Source organism: Chamaea fasciata, unplaced genomic scaffold (genome assembly GCF_029207755.1).
Source record: "Chamaea fasciata isolate MVZ Bird 193981 ecotype frontalis unplaced genomic scaffold, bChaFas1.0.hap1 SCAF_12, whole genome shotgun sequence".
Classification (NCBI taxonomy): Eukaryota; Metazoa; Chordata; class Aves; order Passeriformes; family Sylviidae; genus Chamaea; species Chamaea fasciata.
Window position 1 is genome coordinate 22297603 of NW_027094097.1, and position 17783 is coordinate 22315385.

The 17783-nt window shown below is 52.0% G+C and overlaps 1 protein-coding gene across 1 annotated transcript in view; it reads left to right on the forward strand.

Annotated features, from left to right (window-relative positions):
- The window catches only part of LOC136295682 (hydrocephalus-inducing protein homolog), a 76262-nt gene that overhangs the window by 27283 nt on the left and 31196 nt on the right, over nucleotides 1-17783 (forward strand). Inside the window, exons 15-27 of the mRNA XM_066194265.1 lie at nucleotides 684-819; nucleotides 1267-1431; nucleotides 2299-2451; nucleotides 4286-4524; nucleotides 6198-6456; nucleotides 7091-7234; nucleotides 8556-8696; nucleotides 9186-9502; nucleotides 11052-11217; nucleotides 11701-11799; nucleotides 12488-12697; nucleotides 13989-14117; nucleotides 17173-17350. Coding sequence (XP_066050362.1) covers nucleotides 684-819; nucleotides 1267-1431; nucleotides 2299-2451; nucleotides 4286-4524; nucleotides 6198-6456; nucleotides 7091-7234; nucleotides 8556-8696; nucleotides 9186-9502; nucleotides 11052-11217; nucleotides 11701-11799; nucleotides 12488-12697; nucleotides 13989-14117; nucleotides 17173-17350 — 2336 coding nt within the window. The remainder of the gene's footprint in view (nucleotides 1-683; nucleotides 820-1266; nucleotides 1432-2298; nucleotides 2452-4285; nucleotides 4525-6197; nucleotides 6457-7090; nucleotides 7235-8555; nucleotides 8697-9185; nucleotides 9503-11051; nucleotides 11218-11700; nucleotides 11800-12487; nucleotides 12698-13988; nucleotides 14118-17172; nucleotides 17351-17783) is intronic.

The following is a 17783-nucleotide window of genomic DNA, read 5'->3' on the forward strand; positions in this document are numbered from 1 at the left end:
GTGCTGCTCTAGGTGTCGGTTTAATGACAAGAGGGATGCAGTTCCCTGGTGCTGTTCCCACTCCCAGGCAGAGCCATCTCGTCAGTGCCTGGGCTGCCATGTTTTAAAAGCAAGTGCAATTGGGGACAGTCAGTGTTTGGACCTGTGGAGTGAAGGACCAGGGGAGTTGTAGGAACTGGGAGGGAGTGATCTCCCACTCTGTGGGGCAGGTGATGTCTCATGCCCTCCAAGGCTGGGGCAAACAGCTGAGTTCTCAGGCAGGGAAACAGCACCATGGGAGAGAAGGGAGTCATTTTTACTGAGACACTAGAGTCGTGTGTTCCTGGAGCCTTACTGAGCACTGATCCCTGTTGGGAAGGCTCCCCCAGAGCTCATGGATCACTGGGACTGTTACAGGAGTTCTTGCAAACCTTCTTGAGTAAAGGAGGGGCTGAGGCAGCTGTGGGACCAAGTGCTCTGCCTGGGGCACTTGGCAGCCTCTGGGTGCTGCCTCTCAGGTTTTGCCCCTCCTCGACAAGACATGTTTGAGTGGGAAGACTTTGCAGGCAATTTTTCACCATAGGGCTGTTAAATGTGTATTTGACAGTGACAAATGTGTTGTGCTCCATTTCACAATCTTTGGGGGTCAACGTTCTCCATTCTCTCAGTATCTCTGATTCCCTTGGGGTCATCTCTTTGCCCAGATGTTTCGTTCCTGAGCTGCAAGTGTACCCCCAAAACCGCGGATTCCATGAGTGCGACCTGAAGGTGCCGTTCGAGAGGAAGTTCTTCATTTGGAATAACACCCACCTTCCTGGCTGCTACGGGCTTATTCCCCAGGTTTGGCATCGCATCCACCTCCTCCTCTCAAATATTACTGTGGAGATTATTAGGGGGGAAAAGGGTTGGGATGAGACCTTGGTGGTTTCTATTCAGTCTTAAAGATCTGCTGAGAACAGGATCCTACCTGAATGTAAACTTTAGGATGCAGTTTAATCTCTTGAGGAAAGAGCTTACGTTCTAGTCTTCAGGGTGTTTTCTTGTGGGAGATCTTTGAGGGTTGTGAAAAGCTGCTGCATCCACAGACACCAGTGCCTGTGCTGGCAGCCTCCTTGCAGAACCCCCTGAGAATGCTAAGCCTACAATTCTTGCACCTTGTTTGTGCCTTTTACCTTTGTCCTGGGGATTTTTAAAAATGTGTGTAAGTTGCTGTTGGGATGGATGTTAAGGAGTTTAAAGTTTCTTCAGAGGTCCCTCTGAAGCTGGATTTGATTCTGTCCCTTCTAGGAACCCGAGGAGGACTCTCCTGTGCTCTACTCCAGCCCCAGACCCTGTGGGATTGTCCAGCCTCGGAGCACTGCAGAGATTCCAGTTATGGCTGAAATCCAAACATTGGGCAAGCATTGCACCGATGTTTGTATCGGCGTGTTTGGGGACGCAAGAAACCCACTGGTGAGTGCAAGGGGAGGTGTGTGCCTTCGTGCAACTGGTCCTGGCAGGGTGCACAGTGTGCGGGGATTCTTCCGGGGAAAAGAGGCACAGGCTGCTGTGGAGAAGGACAGCAGGGACTGGTGGCATAAACAGCTCGTGCCTTATAGGTGGCAATGTCAGTGTCTGACCCAGAAGGTAGTTCATCTAAGCTGGAATTGAGGATCATTTTAATTACTCTTTAAAGTGCTATTAGCTTTGGAAACACCTTTTTTAAAATGTTACCTCTCAGCACAAAAGAGGATGTCAGAAGATTTCTGGGAACCTTGAGCTTTCTGTAGAAGAAAGGAAAGCTGGCATTTGAAGAGTAGTTGCAAGGATTTAAACTACATTCAAACATGGAAATGGTGATGCCAAATTCCCTGGATGGCACCAAACATCTGAACCTGGGCCATTGTGGCACTGCATGTAAACCAGTCAACAGGGAGGACAGGCAGTGCAGGCTGTGCCAGGGAGCCTGAAGTTTGACTAAACACTTGCTTTCAACTATCAGGCTGCTTACCTTAAAGAGAAGGGTTTCTCCCCACCAGAATAACCAGTTGTTTAACTGTCAGCCTGATCTTAACTAGAGATTTCTTGCAAAGCTTCTACCTTTGGACCAATAATTTGTAGTTTGAAAGTTTCTCTTTACTTAATCCTTTTCAATTTGGAGGTGAATACATAAGTTTGGTTTTTTTTCCCCCCAAAATCCCAGGATTTCAGCTGGAAAATGGTAGCTGTCCCTAAAGAAATAACTTGAGCTGGGTTGAGCTGTTTAAGCCTTTTTAGGTTTCCCTGTTCGGGTTTGATTTTTTTTTTTTTTTAATCTTTCTTGCCTGCTTTCTGTAACAGAGAACAGAACTACAGAGCTTTGGACGGCCGTCAGCAGTCTACATAAGTCCAAGGCTGATAGAGTTCGGCAGGATCCCAGTGCTAAGGCCTAATTCACAAGCTTTTGGCCTCTTCAACGAAGGTCTCATCGATTTAGACTTCAGGCTAGAGATTGTAAGTATCTGTGGGGCTGTTTTCCAGGGAAATTGACTGGTTGACCTTACAAGCAGCCATGACTTGGTTTTTATATGCATCGGCCTGTGTGAGAGGAAGCGAGATACTCCAAGATTCCATCTGGGTGAGGCAAAAGGAACCTGGCTCTGGAGTGGTTTTAGCTGGGGCACTCCTCAGTGAAATCAGGTGCAGAGATGTTGGAGCAGAAATTCGTCTGGATTGTGTTGACAAGTTCTCCCATAATTTTATGGAAGGTCTTTAGCTGTGTGTGTCACGGTTTTTGAGCTCTGAGATCAAGAGAAACCTGTGGTCCTTTGCTCCTCGGAGAGCATGGGTTTCCCTGTGCTTTCCCTGTGCCATCTACATTTGCTTTGTGCCAAACTGCTGTTCATGGTAGAGAAGAGGGTGTGAGGTCTGTCCTCAGACTGCTGGTGGGGAGGCAATTTTCACACCTGCTGTGGGTCAGGCCAGTTGGGCTGTCCACACAAAGACATGTGTGGGGGTTGTGCACCCCCCCAGCCTGTGGTCTCTGTGCCTTTGAAGAGCATCTTTGGGGACCGGCTGCAGAGAATGGCTGTTTAATATGTGAAGGCTGCATAGGGCAGAGGAGCTGGGGCTGCTCCCCTGGCAGGGAGAGCAGGGCTGCTGCAGCCAGGAAGGGCTTGTAGGCTGGGCCTGGGGCTGGGTGGGATGTCTGCTGGAGGGGGAGATCTCTGAGGGGCTTGAGGTCTGTTCTTCTCCATGCTGGGTGTGTTGAACTTGGAGCTGGTTAAAACCTGATCCTGTGGACTTGTTTGTGTCTGTGGATAAAGCATCAGGCCATGTGGGAAAGTCCAGCCACAGCCTCCTGAGCCAAGGAGGAGGGGCATGATTTTTCCTCTTGCTGCTTTTCCTGCTGTTTGGGGGATAGATGTAACCTTAAAGCGAGGGATTTTTCCAGGACAGCTTTCTCGAACTACACAATGAAATTCTGCCTTCCACCTCTTCAGGGAGCAATGCACCTTGGCTGGGTGGGCCTGGTGTGTAAAGGATGGGCTTCACGTGCTCGTTCCAGGGCTGGACCTGCAGAGCTGTGTCTGTACAGCTGTGCTGGTGCGGGGCCTTTCCTCCCTCCTTTGGGCAGCTTCCAGCTCTCTTGGCCAATCTGTGAAGACCATGAGAAACCAGAGGACACGAGTTCTTAGGAAGAGTGGGCCATGCCCACTGAGCACGTGTCATCCAATTTTCCCTCTGCTTCCTTCTTTCCTGCTCTGCTGTAACCATTCAGAGGTGACTTTTCCAAAGCAGAAGGCCCTGGGGCACCTCTCTACAGCGGATGACCAGTGGGAAGTGAGGGCCTCGGTCCTTTAGGGGACGTTGAAAAGCATTGATGGCCTCTTGGGAAAGGATAGTTTGGTGTTGGGGTTTTGCTCAACTGGTTTTGCAGAGATATTCTTCAGGCTCTCAGCAGTGTCCTCCAGCTGTGTGGTTTCTGGAGTGGGATTTGAGCCGTCATGACTTCCTCTGGCCCTGAGCCTTTGTGAGAAGCCAGGAGAGAGAAAGCAGCTTTCCTTGGCACACACTCCAGAGAAGGACTGGGGAAGGAACACTCTCCTGAGGATAAGCGTCCCTTGGGTTGGGCAAAACTGGGTTAATTAGGTGAGAGTCTGTTAAAGGAGGGGAAAATACAGGTTGTATAAGCTCTGCTGTTCCCCAGTACTGCAGCTTAAATTTAGGGAAATTAGGCCTTTAGGATTTTTATCCTCCTCTCTTTAGTCTTCTCCTTTTCTTACACCCCATAAGAGACCAGGGTGTATGGTTTCCATCCTAAATGCATGTTATGCTTGTCTTACAGGCTTATAAACCTCACTGCTATGTTATTGAACCCAGGGAAGGAGTGATCCCCGCCAGGGGTGAGGTTCCTGTGACTGTCACAGCAACCCTGGATGACACTGGGGTTTTTGCTGATGCTCTCCAGCTGTTCATTGGGAACAGACTTTGGACCACCTCCACCCTCCTGGCTTTTGGCACTGGCACCACAATTGTCATAGACAAACCATTTGCCCCGGAGCTCAACTTGGGATACCAATTCAGGTAGGAGATCTCCCACTCCCACCTCTCCTTCTGTCTCAACAAGGAGCAGTTTTGCTGTAGTCCTTCAGGCACGATCTTCTTCAGTGTTCAAAGACCCTGACTCCTTCCCTGAAGGCAGAGATACCTTTAGAAACATGTGATGGCCAGTTGAGCGTTGCTAGGTACCCTCAAAAACCACTGAAAGAGAAACCAGTTGCTCAATTGCCACTGAATTGCCTTCAGTTCTAACACATCTATGTCCTCACTTGGTCAAGTAATGGTCTCACAGGCTCCCCCAGAACAAAAGGTTCCCAAAATGGCGCCTGGATGAGGCGGGCCCTCCGTGTGGCTGCGGGACCAAGGGAAGATGGCATCGCACCCTTCCCTTCCAAAATGGCACCTGCCAGGCAAGCAGGGGCCCTGGGAACAAAGAGACGGGAGGGTGACGACCCCCCTGGGAAGGCAGGAGCCCGCAGAGCAGTTCCAGAGGCAGATGGAAACTTGCTGGTTTGTGTGGGGCCTGCAGTGCCGCTGCCAACGCTTCCTCACGCTGCTCGTGGGCTCTGCTGCTGCCCTGCCTGCCCAGGACTGATGCTTGTACGGGAGGCCAGAATGTTAGGGTGCCCTCTCAGGTGCATCACCTCTGGGTTTGACCGGCAGCCTCAGGATGGCTTAAAATATTAGCAAGGCAGCATGATCAGAGGTGTTTGAAAAGCAAAAATGTTTTCATTAAGGTGAAAATAAAAAACCGTGCCAAAAAAAAGAGAAGAAGCTATGCCAAGTGCAAGGAGGACCTTTGCACTTGCTACAACACCCCAAAAATGCCCTGAGGATCTTCCTCTATTCTCTTAAGTTTGTAACAATCAAGGCCGGATTCTTGGCATCCTGCCCAATAGAAATAGGAACAGGGCTTGAGGCACAGTCTCAAAGATCCAACAGGTGTCTCCGTCCTGGCACAAGGCCAAAAACGGTATCAAAATCTCTGGGTTTTACCTCATAAGTGAAACAAAGAATGAAACCCAAATCCTTCCCTTAAATGGAAGCCTCCTTGCCACTGTGGGGCTGCAAACCCTACCAGGTGAGGTACACTTCTACACAGGACCTTGCTCATTTTCCCATTGCCAGCGGAGTTTGCAAAGTTCACTTCAAAACAGTTTCTGATTGCGAAATGAAGTTTCTACAAATGACCACCGGTGCAAAACCAAAGCTTCTATGAATGAGAGAGCCCCTGCTCCCCTGGTTTCCTCTCCTAGAGCAGACAGATGATTTCTAGCAGCTTGCTGGGATCGTCCAGAAACTTCCTCCGCGCTGGCTTTTAAAAATGCCTGCAATCATACCCCCGCACACAAGGGCCTCAGGTGCAGGATCTCAATGATTCAGTAACAGTTTTGGGTGCAGATTAATACAAAATACAGTAACAGTACGAATCACCCCAGAACACACATTTTGGCGGAAAACACCAGATCCTGTTAGCCTGGCCTGGAAAATGCTACATTACCATGAGAATCATATTCCTCTTTGCAATAACGACATCAGGAGGGCAGCTTATCAGACACTGTTCCCGGTCCACATTAAGAGCTGGAAATGAAGACGGTCTCCAAGCTATTCACAGCTCAGAATCCTCCGTGGGAGCAATCTGATGACCAGGACAACAGCTACTCCCATACTATTTTCCATTCTGGTTTCTCTTCTAGCCTCCTTCCCTGTGCTCGTCAGTTCAGACTAACAAATGGGGGCCACCACTTCCATCAGCTCTTCTGGAAGGTGGAATGTAACAGGCCAGCTGGGAAGGAGGGCCGGAGCACCTCAGCCCACAGTAGCCCCACGGCCAAACGTGATTCCCAGAGGCCCAAACGTGTGGCCCCCGCGTTTCGGCTGGAGCCGCTGTCAATGGACCTGAAGCCAGGAGAGTCTGTGGACATGATGCTGCGAGGCTTCTCCCGCAAGGCGCAGGTGAGGTCCCCACCACGGGCCGAGCTGGGGAAGCATCAGATCCCCTCCCCTGGGCTCGTTCCACCGTCCCTTGACATTTGCCTGGGGAAATGAGCAGGGGCCTTCAAGAAACTGGTTTAAGACCACACGTTTCTGTGGCAGCACCACTTACTTTCCTTGCTGGTCACCATCAGACCAGCTACAGCTTTATTGTGATTCCACAGCCACCAAAACCTAGTGCTGATCCCGAAGTAGGGGTAGAAGGAAATACTGCTCTTTTGGGGCAGACAGCGTTGCATGCTTAGTCAGCAAAGAAGGACAGAGAAATAAGTTAGTAACACTTAGACTAGGAGCCCAAAAAGAAAGTGAATTAAACAAGTGCCAAGTGGTTTTTCTGGGGTAAGCACAGAGTAAACCAAAAGCCATATGAAGGGGGGGAGTTTCTCACAAGTGCCTTTTGTGCTTAGTGGGGTGCAGTGCTACAGACAGTTGAGTGCAAAATAAATAAGCTGCATCACTGGAAGAAAAGCGGGCAGTGACCATAACTCTGTGGCAGGAATAGGGCGCGTGGTGGGTGGTGGGTGCTGAGCCAATGCTGGGCATTTGCTGGATGCCCTGCCACCACCCACTGGTGACAAGTGACTCTTGCATGCAGGTGGTGCAGAATTACGCCATCTGCGAAGCTGTCATTGGGACAGGCGGCTCGATGAAGAAGATAATAGAAGCAACCATTACCTGCGAGTTTATTGATCCCACTATAAATATATCAGCCAGACAATTCTCTTTCCGGGTGGAGAAGGTAAGTAAGTGTCTGGATTGCATCCTGGCATTGAACAGCATGGCTGAGGGCGGGGTGTGCTTGTGTAAAAGCCCCTCTTTACCCTTCCTGAGGCACTTTGTAAAGTGAGGGGAGATGCTTTTAGAGATGAGACTGGTATTTAACGTCCCCAAAGTAAAACTGCAGTTACAGCTGCACTGCCAAGGGGGATCGTGGCCACCTCCAGAGAAATGCCAGTTTCTCTGCTCACGGTAAAGGGAGGTTTCTGAGGATCCTTCAGGGCACGGTGATGTCTGTACACCGATGCTGTAGGAAAGCAGGGAAAAAATGGAGATTCCTGTGAATTCCTCAGGCTGACAAGGAAAAACCCAGCATCTCCTGTGTCTCTTTGCCTTCTCTGCTGTTGGCATGAATGCTGTATGGTATAGCTATATGGTATAGCTCTGTGCATTTCCCTAAGCCTCACCTGCTTCAAAGCACCCCCAGACACCCTGCAGCTGCAGTGATGATAACACTGAGGCAGAGCAGGTGCCCTTTAGTCTCGGGATCCCAACTCCAGCATCATGCTTCCCTCTCAGTAAGTTGTCTGAAAAAGAGAAGATGTTTCATGAGTTGCTTTCTGTAGTTTCAGGCCTCTCCTCTGGTTCCCAGGTTTCCACTCAAGTACAGAATCCCTGGAACAGGCAGTTCCGATGTAATTAGAAGCTTTTCAGCTCTCCCTGATTCTGCCTGGGTTCTGCTTGACGCCACACACGCAAACTGATTTATTGCATACTGTGGCACCTATTTGATACCAGTACATGCAGAACTAGTTTCCCAAACTCCCTGGTTTCACTAAACCATGCAGGAAGCCCAGCAGAATGCAGACAAGGAAGGAAGAGCCTAGGCTGATCATAGCTTTGAGGCCACAGACACCTTGTCCCTGTAGCAGGGACTGCAGGATGCATCCTGCAGACAAGCTGCTTTATGAGCCAGTCAGGTTGTAAGAAATGGCTGTATGTGAGTGAAGATCATCTAGTGCTGCTCTGTGCAATAGAGAGACAAAACTGGAGACAAATGGTCTGGAATCACTTTCTGCTGTAGATCTTGTTCAAGCAGCTGCCTCCTCTCAGGGCCCCATTTCCTCATCTGTACCTGGGAGTGTTTCCCTGTCCCCCAGAGGGTGCTGTGGTTTCTAAACATGAAAAGCATCTGCTGTAAAGAAAAATCTCCTGGAAGTGTAGAAACAAATAAAAAGGGTAAATAGAAATGTGTGCACTTCTGGGACTGAAAACTGCGAGATGCAGCAGAAGCAGGTCTGTGGCTAGCTGAGGTTGTTTTTCCTTGTCTCCTGTTTGTGTAGAAACCCAGTGATGTCCTGACTCTGCAGTACCAGCCTTTGGCTATAAAGAACACCTGCCGGCTGCCACTCGACCTTATGCTCTACTTGGAGCAGCCGTTTCAGGTCTGCAGTGAGGACCAGCAGCCACTCCCACATGGCCAGGTGAGCAGCCCCGGACTCCTGCAGTGCGGTTTGAAGAGGAGGGATGCGGTGATGCACTTCTGTTGGGACGTCCTTAAGTCAAGAAGTTTAATCTGTAGCGTCAGCAGTGGGATGGCCTGAAGTGCATCAGCAGAGCTGCTGAAGGAATCAAAAACTTATCTGAGTTGAGAAGATCCACCCTGGCTCTCAGGCACAAGGAGAAGGGAGCAGGCAACTAGGTCTGGGCAAGCCATGCCGTGAAGGTGTCTCCTGGAAAGCATCCCAGCTCTCCAGCAGCCACCCCTTGTATTGCTGCTGAGCACAGAAACGTGAGCCTGAGGGAATCCTGGACTCGAGTGTGGTGCCCGCAGTCAGACCCTTGCTGTAAAGAAATGAACGATGAACTGAGAAGCCCATGCTGGTGTCACACTTGGAGCATTTACTGGTTCATGCTGTCAGACCTTGGGATGTCATCCCACAGGTGACTAATTACTGTTCATCTGCTTGCAGCCTGTGACAGTGGACGTTGGGCAGACCTGTCACCTCTACATCGCATTTGACCCAGCTTATGGACGGGATTTTAATAGCTGGAAAACAATGAAGATCCTGAAGATAGAAATGGTCAGGGGCCATCCTTATGTGGAGCGTATCACCCTTTGCGGGGAAGCCCACTTCCCAAATCTCCAAATCCAGCCCAGCACCCTGGAATTTGGCTGCATCGTGGCTGGCACGAAACAGGAGCGTTCTCTGGAGATGACCAACTGCAGCCCACTTCCCGTCAAGTACCACTGGTCATTCCAGATGGACGACCATGTGAAGAAGTTGAGGTATGTGCACCTTTGCCCTGTCCTTGAAGCTCTTCTTCCTGGTGTCCTGTTAGTACTTTGCAAAGAACAAAGCTGTTTGCCTAGGAGCTGACAAACTGCTTCTGCCTTGTCCTTGTGCAAATAACACTGACCGGCTGCGGTCAGGCTGGATGCTCAGGGAATAGCTTTGCCACCAATTTGGTGCTCCTTGTGGTTTCCCCTGGGAAGGAAAGCTGGGACAAAGGCTGCTTTCTCAGACCTCCGTGGCCTGAGGCACTGTCCACCCTGCTGAAGGGCTCCTAGTCCCAGCTGCCACAGTGCTGCTGGAGGCCCTTTTGGCCCCCTTGCTTTGGGATGGGTCCTCTCTGCAGGAGCTGCTCTCTGCTCCTTGCCTTCCTCCCTTGCGCTGTGCTGGAGGACGCCCAGAAAGTCCCAACACCAGAGAAAGAGCTACTTAGCAACTGGGCTGATGCTGAACCTCTTGTTACCTTCCCTTTCCTTCTTTTCTGAGACAACTCCTTTAGTGCCAGGACAAATTCTTTCCCAGGGGTCAGCTTTCAGTGGACACCTTGGATTCCTCACGACCCTCTTTTTGTGACACTTGTTACTCACTTTGACTTTTCCCCACTGCAACATGTCCCTTATAGGTTCTGTACTGCTTGACAGCAGGACTTGTTCATCACATCTTCTCCTATCCCTGCCTCTCGCTCCACTACTTTAGAGTGAAAAACATTGTCTGGGCACCATGGTCCTGGGAAGTTGCCTCAAACCATTCATTAAAACTAAAGAGAGTGGAACAGATGATTAGGGATCTCTTGGGGGTTATGGTGAGAGAGTGCCTCATGCAGAAATGAAACCCAGCCTCAGATAACAAGCTACAAAGCTAAAGACAGTTTTTCTTTGGGGAGCAGGCACTGAATGCCTGTCTGGGAATGGAGCATCCAGGTTGTGTTTGACTGTGTGGGAAGCACTTGTATCTCAGCAGGGTGACAGGCAGGCACGGCACAACTTTGTCCCTCACGTGGCATTAGAAACACAAGCAGAGTTACCCTGAGCACCTGCTTCAATTTAAAATGGGGAATGTGACCTGAGTCACCTGGGAGTGCTGGAAAATGTCAGCCAACCTCCCCAACACTCTCAGGGAAACATTCCTGATAAATACCTGGTAAAGCCGCAGAGTTTCTGGCGTTGGGCGCTGGGGGGGCTGTGCCGGCTCATCACTGGCTGCGTCTGCCCCTTGGTGCCTCAAATCTCCCCTTTTTCTTGCCTTCCCTGTCTTTTCCTCTCCCACTGTGTTTTTTTGCATCCCCACGAGGTGTGAATCCGTGTCCTCTGTAGTTCCTCACTGCGAGCAGTTGCAGCTGCCTGCACCACTGCTACCTCAGTGTCAGCCCTGGGCCACCTTTAGATGGGACCTGCTCCAGCCTGGATTGGGAAGGGCTGGATCAAACCATTTCTCAGTTCAACGCACCAGCACCCACCCAGGGGCTGCATCCTGAGCAGGAGCTACTGGTGCAGGTGTCCTTTCCTCCCACTGCAGGTCCCTGTTCATAGTTATGTTCTTTTCCAGACATGAGCTTTGCCCACCTAAATTCCAACCCAAACCACCGACGATGGTGTCATTCCGTTTGGATAAGCCGGCAACTCAGTGGAGACGCTTCAAGATTAGAAAAGCGGAGGAGCCAGCCACAGCCCTGGAAGAATCACGGGATCTTGGCCAATCTTCAGGAGCAGAGGTAGATTTTCTTGTACACCTACTGCTTGTGTTACCTCCCTAGCTTGCCACCAACAAGTCCTGCTCGTGCTGACCTCCCTTTTTGCCGCCCTGCTGTCCTGTGCCCTGAGAGCGGGCTGGGCAGCAGGGCCGGTGGCTGGACATGGGGTGTGTGGGAGGGAGAAACAGGAGAGTTTTCCTTGGAGAAACCTGCTCAGATGCTGTGTTGAGTGTGGGTTTTTTGCCTTGTTTTCTTCACAATGTAAGATGAGGCTTTTGTCTGCATCATGATGATAAGACCTCCAGCTTCCTTCCCAGAGCAAGCTGTGATGAGTCCTGATCTCCATGTACCCTCTTCCCGACCCAGCCAGACGACCTCTTTCCAGATCTCTCTCTTCACCCAAGAGCTGGTATCGCAGTGGTGGCTCTGAAGCTGTCTTACAAAATGAGACTTTGCAAAGTGGCTGTCTCTTCTTCCTAGCATAGAAAATGGCTTGTTTTTCAGGTGCCACCACGTACTTGGGAGAAGTATTACGTCCCACCAGGGTTGGAGGGAGTCACCTTTTTCATGGACTTAGGGTACACTCCCCTCGAAACTGAGAAGGTAAGAAGGAATCTGTCTCACTCCCACTTTTCCAGTGTGGCAAGCAGGGCTGTAGCTCCCAGTCCCACTGGTGGCCATCAGCGTTGCCCACAGCGGGGCCTCACATCCCTCCGGACCCATCGCAAAGTGCTGCTGAAGCAACTGGTTGTTAGAGAGGCTGTGCAGGACATGTTGTAGGGCTGTCCAAGGACGCTGTGCAGCACCGATGGAGGGCATTGCTCCCCTTGGACCTCATCAGGTGGTCCTTAGGAAATTTTTGCTGGAGCACGTTGAGAAAGCAGCATAGAAATCAGAGCGGGGCGGGGAAAGCCTCAGGAGTCAGATGAGCTGGGCTGGAATCCTTCCCTGAGCTCCAAGAGCTCTGGCTCTGAGTCGCCTCCTTTTCTAAAAGCAGTAAGAAATGCTTTTTAAGGGCAAGTTGTGCATCAGAGAGAATTTCTACTGCCAGGACACATCCCAGTTCACTTTAATGTAGTGTATTAATTAATGCATTGATCTGCGAGTATGGGAGAAGATTTTCCCCATGGTCCCTCCACTGGTCACTGGCATGGATACAAGATGAGATTAGGATGATTCTGGCTGTATTTGAGGAACAGCCCCCTCTGGCTACAGCTGCACTTTGCTCCAAGAAGCTCTTCTGCATCCATTTCCATGCTCAACACCTCAATCTCTCCTGTCCTCCGTCCAGGTTTTCAGTATCCTGCCGGTGTCGGGTGTGCTGCAGCCAGGAGAGACACAGCAGGCCTCCTTCACCTTCTTTGGCCTTCTCGACACCATCGCTCGTGTCACGGCGCTGTGCCACGTGGAGGGAGGCCCCACCTACAAGGTGAAGCTGACCGGGGAGGCCTCACGTGTCAGCTACTTGCTGAGCTCCCGGGAGATTGACTGCGGCTTACAGGTACCCCACATGTCCCTGGCACAGCTCCCTGCCCTGCAACCACGGCCAGCGGGTTCCTGCCCGCCTCAGTCCAGGCCTCCCTCCCCTTCCCAGCCCCTTTGTTGGCCTGCGGCTTGGAAGTACAACCTTTGAGGGACAAATCTGGCATCCAAGCTGGCTTCAAATGGTCATCTCCAAGCCTCCCCAAAATGTTGAGAAAGGTACCCTGAGAAACACTGCCTCCTGGGGCAGGCAGGGTCCCAGTGGGGATGCTCTGAGGGACATGTCCCTGAGACATCCCTCTGCTGATCCATTCCCAAAGCCTGACCTCCAAGGAGATGCTCTTGTATAAAGCTCTTGCTTAACCCACACAATAATCAGGGGAAGAATTTGGGCTTCCAGTCACTACAGTTGCAGAGACTGTCCCAGAAGAATCCCCACTTCACTCTCTTTCAGTTGAAAGCCCACAGATATTTTCAGCTGCTGGCCCTGTCTGTGTTGCCCTGTGTGACTTCCTTGTTGCATGTTTGTTGCTTGCCAATACTTGCGTGCAGGTGCCTTTTCTTCTAGAATGCCTGTCTTAGAAATGCACTGACTTTTAGATACAATTCAATGGGGACAAAGTCATCGAAGCAAAAGAAAACTGTTCATTAGTAACAATTCAGCTGAGCCGGGTGTGTCTCCCTCCCCGAGAGCCGGGAGCCCAGCACACACACCCCTTTCACCAAAACGGCTTCTTTTATCCCTTTTTTACCCGGCCAGGGTGGTCCCTGTCCTCCTTCCCATCGGATGGTACTCGGGAACTTCCATTCTCTCTGACCGCCAACTCTTCTGTCCCCTCCCCTCTCATCCTACTGCCTTTTAGTCAGGTCTTCAACCCTGCCCCTCTCCCAGCTCACAGCAACACCCAACAACAGGACCTGAACAAATCCAAACAATCCAAACAACAACACGCAAGAACCAACAACTTCCTTTCTTTAACCTCCTAACTCTTGGATTCATCTCACGCACCTCAGTGCCACCTCCTTTGTTTCTCCTGGCAGCTGGTGGCCCCTGAGAGCACAGAGGGCCTGTGTCCCCTGGTTCATTTATTACTGGCCCTCACGTGGTCGTCACCACATGTCTGTGTGCTGCCAGAGCTCCCTGGTCCTGTGCAGGTGCCCTGGGCCTGGGGCTTGCCCAGCTTCCCAAGGGCCCGTATCTCCTCCCTGGTCCCTGCTCCCAGGTCTGCTTTCAACCCCGGGAGAGAGGAAGGAAATTCCCAGCCGCAGGCCTGGGTCTGTAACTTCCTGCTCCTGTGCTTTCTCTCCAGATGTTTAATGAAATTCATCACACCACGGTCACCCTGGAGAACACCTGCAATATGGAATTCAGCTGGGTGCTAAACCCTAGCACTGCAGACCAGGATCTGCCTGGTGTGTTTCTGGTCAAGCCCACCGCAGTAAGTAGCACAAGTGACTCACCCCAGCCCTGTGTCGGGTGGCCCAGGAGAGCGTTAAAGGGAAAAAAGAGGGGGCGGGGGGGGAAAGGGACAAAAAAGTCAGAGGGGAATACCCCAAACCCAGCCATGAGAGAGAGAAGGGTGTGAGCGATTTCTGCTGGGGGCAGAGAAGGTCAGACAAGTGCTGTCCTGATAGACTCCCCCACGGCCTTGGCTGGCGGGTGGCTCTGCTGTCTCACGGCAGACACCGGCGGAAGGCACAAGTGTGTTGGTCACTGTCCCGTCCCGCTGTAAGGGGAGCAGAGGAGAATTCTTTTTGATAGATTTCTCGGGCGAAAATAAGGCACAAACGCAGCAAATATTACATCTGGAAATTGGTAAAGAAAGGGTACGGCCCCGACCAGAAGGGGACAGAAAAGAGAGCAGAGAGAGAAAAATGAATGAACAACAGAGGGAGTAACAGAAGCCAGGGACAGAGCGGTACCGCTGGAAGCCTGGGGCGCTGTGTCGGCGTCCTGCTCGGCGGCTGGAGCAGGAGCCCGTGTGCGGCCAGCGCCCCGAGCGTGCTGCCGCGGCGGGCTGGGCGCGCTCCGCGCCCGCGGCAGGCGCGGCGGTCCCGCGGGCTGCGGCGTCCGGGCTCCGCAGCTGCGGCTGGGCACGGCCGGCGCGGCGGCTGCTCCCGCGGGGCAACGGCGGAGCGCTGCGGGGCCGTGGCCGGCGGGGAAGCGGCGACAGCGGGGTAGGCAGGCGGGGAAGGAGCGGCTCTGCAGGGAGCCGGGCCCTCCAGGTGCTCCCGGCACGACCACAACCAAAAATGGCGGGGGGAAATTGGCAGCGTTAACTGCTTTTGTGCGCCGAGATTCCTCCCGTAATTCAGCCCTTTTGGGAAGACTTAGTCAGACGGGCAAAGTTTCCCCGGGCTTCGCGGTCTGCCCTCCCCCAAGGGAGAGGTCGCTTGCAGCCCCCCCGAGACGGGGCCTGCCTGCATCTTCTCCTTGCAACCTCCTCCACGCCTGGAGTGTGTTAAGGCTCCCAACGCGACTGCAGCCCCTGTAGTAATTTTTCACCCCGTGTCAGAAAATGGATTTATAACATACGGTGAGGCACAAATAAAACTGGAATTGGTTCCCCACTGCGGCGGTGCGTGTCCTCCCACGGCCGGCTAGCCCCGACACGCCCGCACACGATCTATAGAAATGTGGGATCTTGGCTGCCGACCTGCCCTGCCACGTTGGGAATGCGGAGGAAGAAAGACGGGACTCTCAAGAGGCCTGACTGCAACTTGGGTTTATTGGTAGGAAGGAGGGAGCCCTCAGCCTGCGACCGGTGCTTCAGGGAGACCCTGAATCTCAGGAGGGAGAGGGTTTTATACAGTGGCTGGAAGCTCAGGGTGGGTCCACGTGCAACCAGTGGGGTATAACTGGGGAGTGTCTACTGACGTAACAAGCATTAACATTAAATACCAATGATCCGAAGGAAGGAGGGGAAAGCTTCCAATCCAGCCAGTCGCCAGAGATCTCCCTTCGAAGCTTCTGGACCCGGGGGACAGGCCCTGGGTGACTGGCAGGGTGGGAGGGTTTCCCGACGAATGGTGGACAGGTAACCAAGGCGGGAAAGGTGAACCAAACAGGGGTTGTATGTGGGGCAGGCTGAGGGAGAAGCTTACAATTTGTAACAAAAAGGACCTAAAAATACAACGGCACTGAACCAGGGTACAAAGAACAACTATCTTACATTAAAACTCATGATAAAAACCACACCACCGCACCTCACAGTCACTCTGGGGACCCCGACGGCTGAGATCTCAGGCTGCTGGCACTGGAGCGTTTCTGAGGGTCGCCTTACCCAGGCTGTGTGATCACACAGGACATTGTCCTTTGCCCTGCCTCCCCACTGCCAGGGCTAAGAACCACTTACATAGCCCTTCAGTAGGCCTGCTGGTCCCTGCCTCCTGCAGCTTTGTGCTGTGCAGAGGCTTTGTGGGGCAGTGAGGGGGCCGGGGAGCAGCGGGGCTGGAGGAGTGATGAGAAAAATTTGCAGCGTCATCCCACCATTTGTCCAGGCTTCTCAGTCCTGCCTGGGTGTCTTTGAGCCGAAGCAGCACTCCTGCCTTTGTCCCTCCTTGCAGTGGGAAGAGGGAGCCGATTTGCTTTCCCATTTCTTCATGCCTGTCCTACAAGGGATGGGAGGAGCTGCTGGCCCTGCTGAGTGCGGGGACTTCTCTTCCATAGCAAAAAAAGCCTTTTCTTGTTGAGGCGGGCTCTTGCTGGCAGAGGGCGAACCCCATGAGCAGCAGAGCTGTGCTCACATCACATCAGGCTGTGCTGGGGCTGCAGGCAGATGAGCTCTTGGGAGGACACACTGCACCCCCGGGTCAGTGGCTCGATCTTTTGGGCACAAGGAAGGTAGGAGGTGTGAGAAGCAAAGCCCACTCATCAGTTAAAATTTCAAGAAAATTTAGTGTGAGACAATAGGAGACAAAGTCAATAAAGCAGAAGGAACAGCACTGCCTGCTAAGCAGAAGGAACAGCACTGCCTGCTTAGCCACATTAGCTGCAGCCAGAGGCACACACCAGTCAACACAACACCCCTTGTATAGCCGGGGTATTGCATTAGCCCAGTGCGTATTTACAAGCAGTTCTTTATATTCCAACGTTTTAACAGAGTTCCTTCTCCGTCCGGCCTTTTTGGAGCATATGCGGTTGTCCTAGTCCTGGTCCTTTGTTACTTTTTGACACATTCAACAGGCTTCAATTCCTTCGTTGGCTAAATGTTAATATTACAACAATTCTTCACCAGCATTGGTATCACAAAAAAAGAATTGAATTAAAAGAACTCTAAACTTTAGCAAAACTTCTTTTACAAAAGTCAACATTATAAAACTTATAGTGTTTACTCTAACAGTTGCAAAAGCCAACACTGTAATGTATTTATCATGATGGTGGTGTGGTTTGATGGCTTCTTCTAGATGAGAACCTGTCTTCTCAGCCTGTCTGTCCCCTGAACCATTCCCCATCAAACTCTGATGCATTCCCTCTCTCTTCTGTCCCTGCAGGGCTCCATTGCACCAGGCGAGACGCAAGAGCTGAATTTTTCTTACGTGCCAGGATTACCAGGAGCTTTCAGCAGGACTTACCACCTCAAAGTGGGTGACCTGGAGCCAGAAAGTATCCGTCTGAAAGGAGAAGCATCCTTTCCCGTGTTTAGTGTGAACCTGCCCTGGAACATCAAAGGTGGGCACTGCCTGTCTGCCTCCAGGAGGGGCCCCTCTGGTTTTGTTCCCTACCATATGCCCACGGGGCAGCTCGTGCCCACCTCCAGCAAGCCTGGAGGGTTGCAGGACTCCCAGAGCAACTCAAGCTCTCTGGTTGCTTCATGAGTCTTGAGCAAGGATCCCATGTGGGCTCTGTCCCAGGAACCATCCTGCAGAGCTTGCCAGCACATCTGGCAGGGTTCTGAAGGGTGATGGCTAGACTGAAAGGCTTGGGAAAGCTCTAAGAGAGGCTGGCAGGGCTTCTGGCAGGCTTGGATTTGTGTGACATTGCAGGGGATGCGATGCTCCTCTGTGGGGAGGAAGATGGGTGAGGATGCAGAGAGGAGCAGCAGCATCCACTTTCCATAGAGGGCTTGAGGGATTTCTTTCTGGAAGGAACCAGTGTTGGGAGG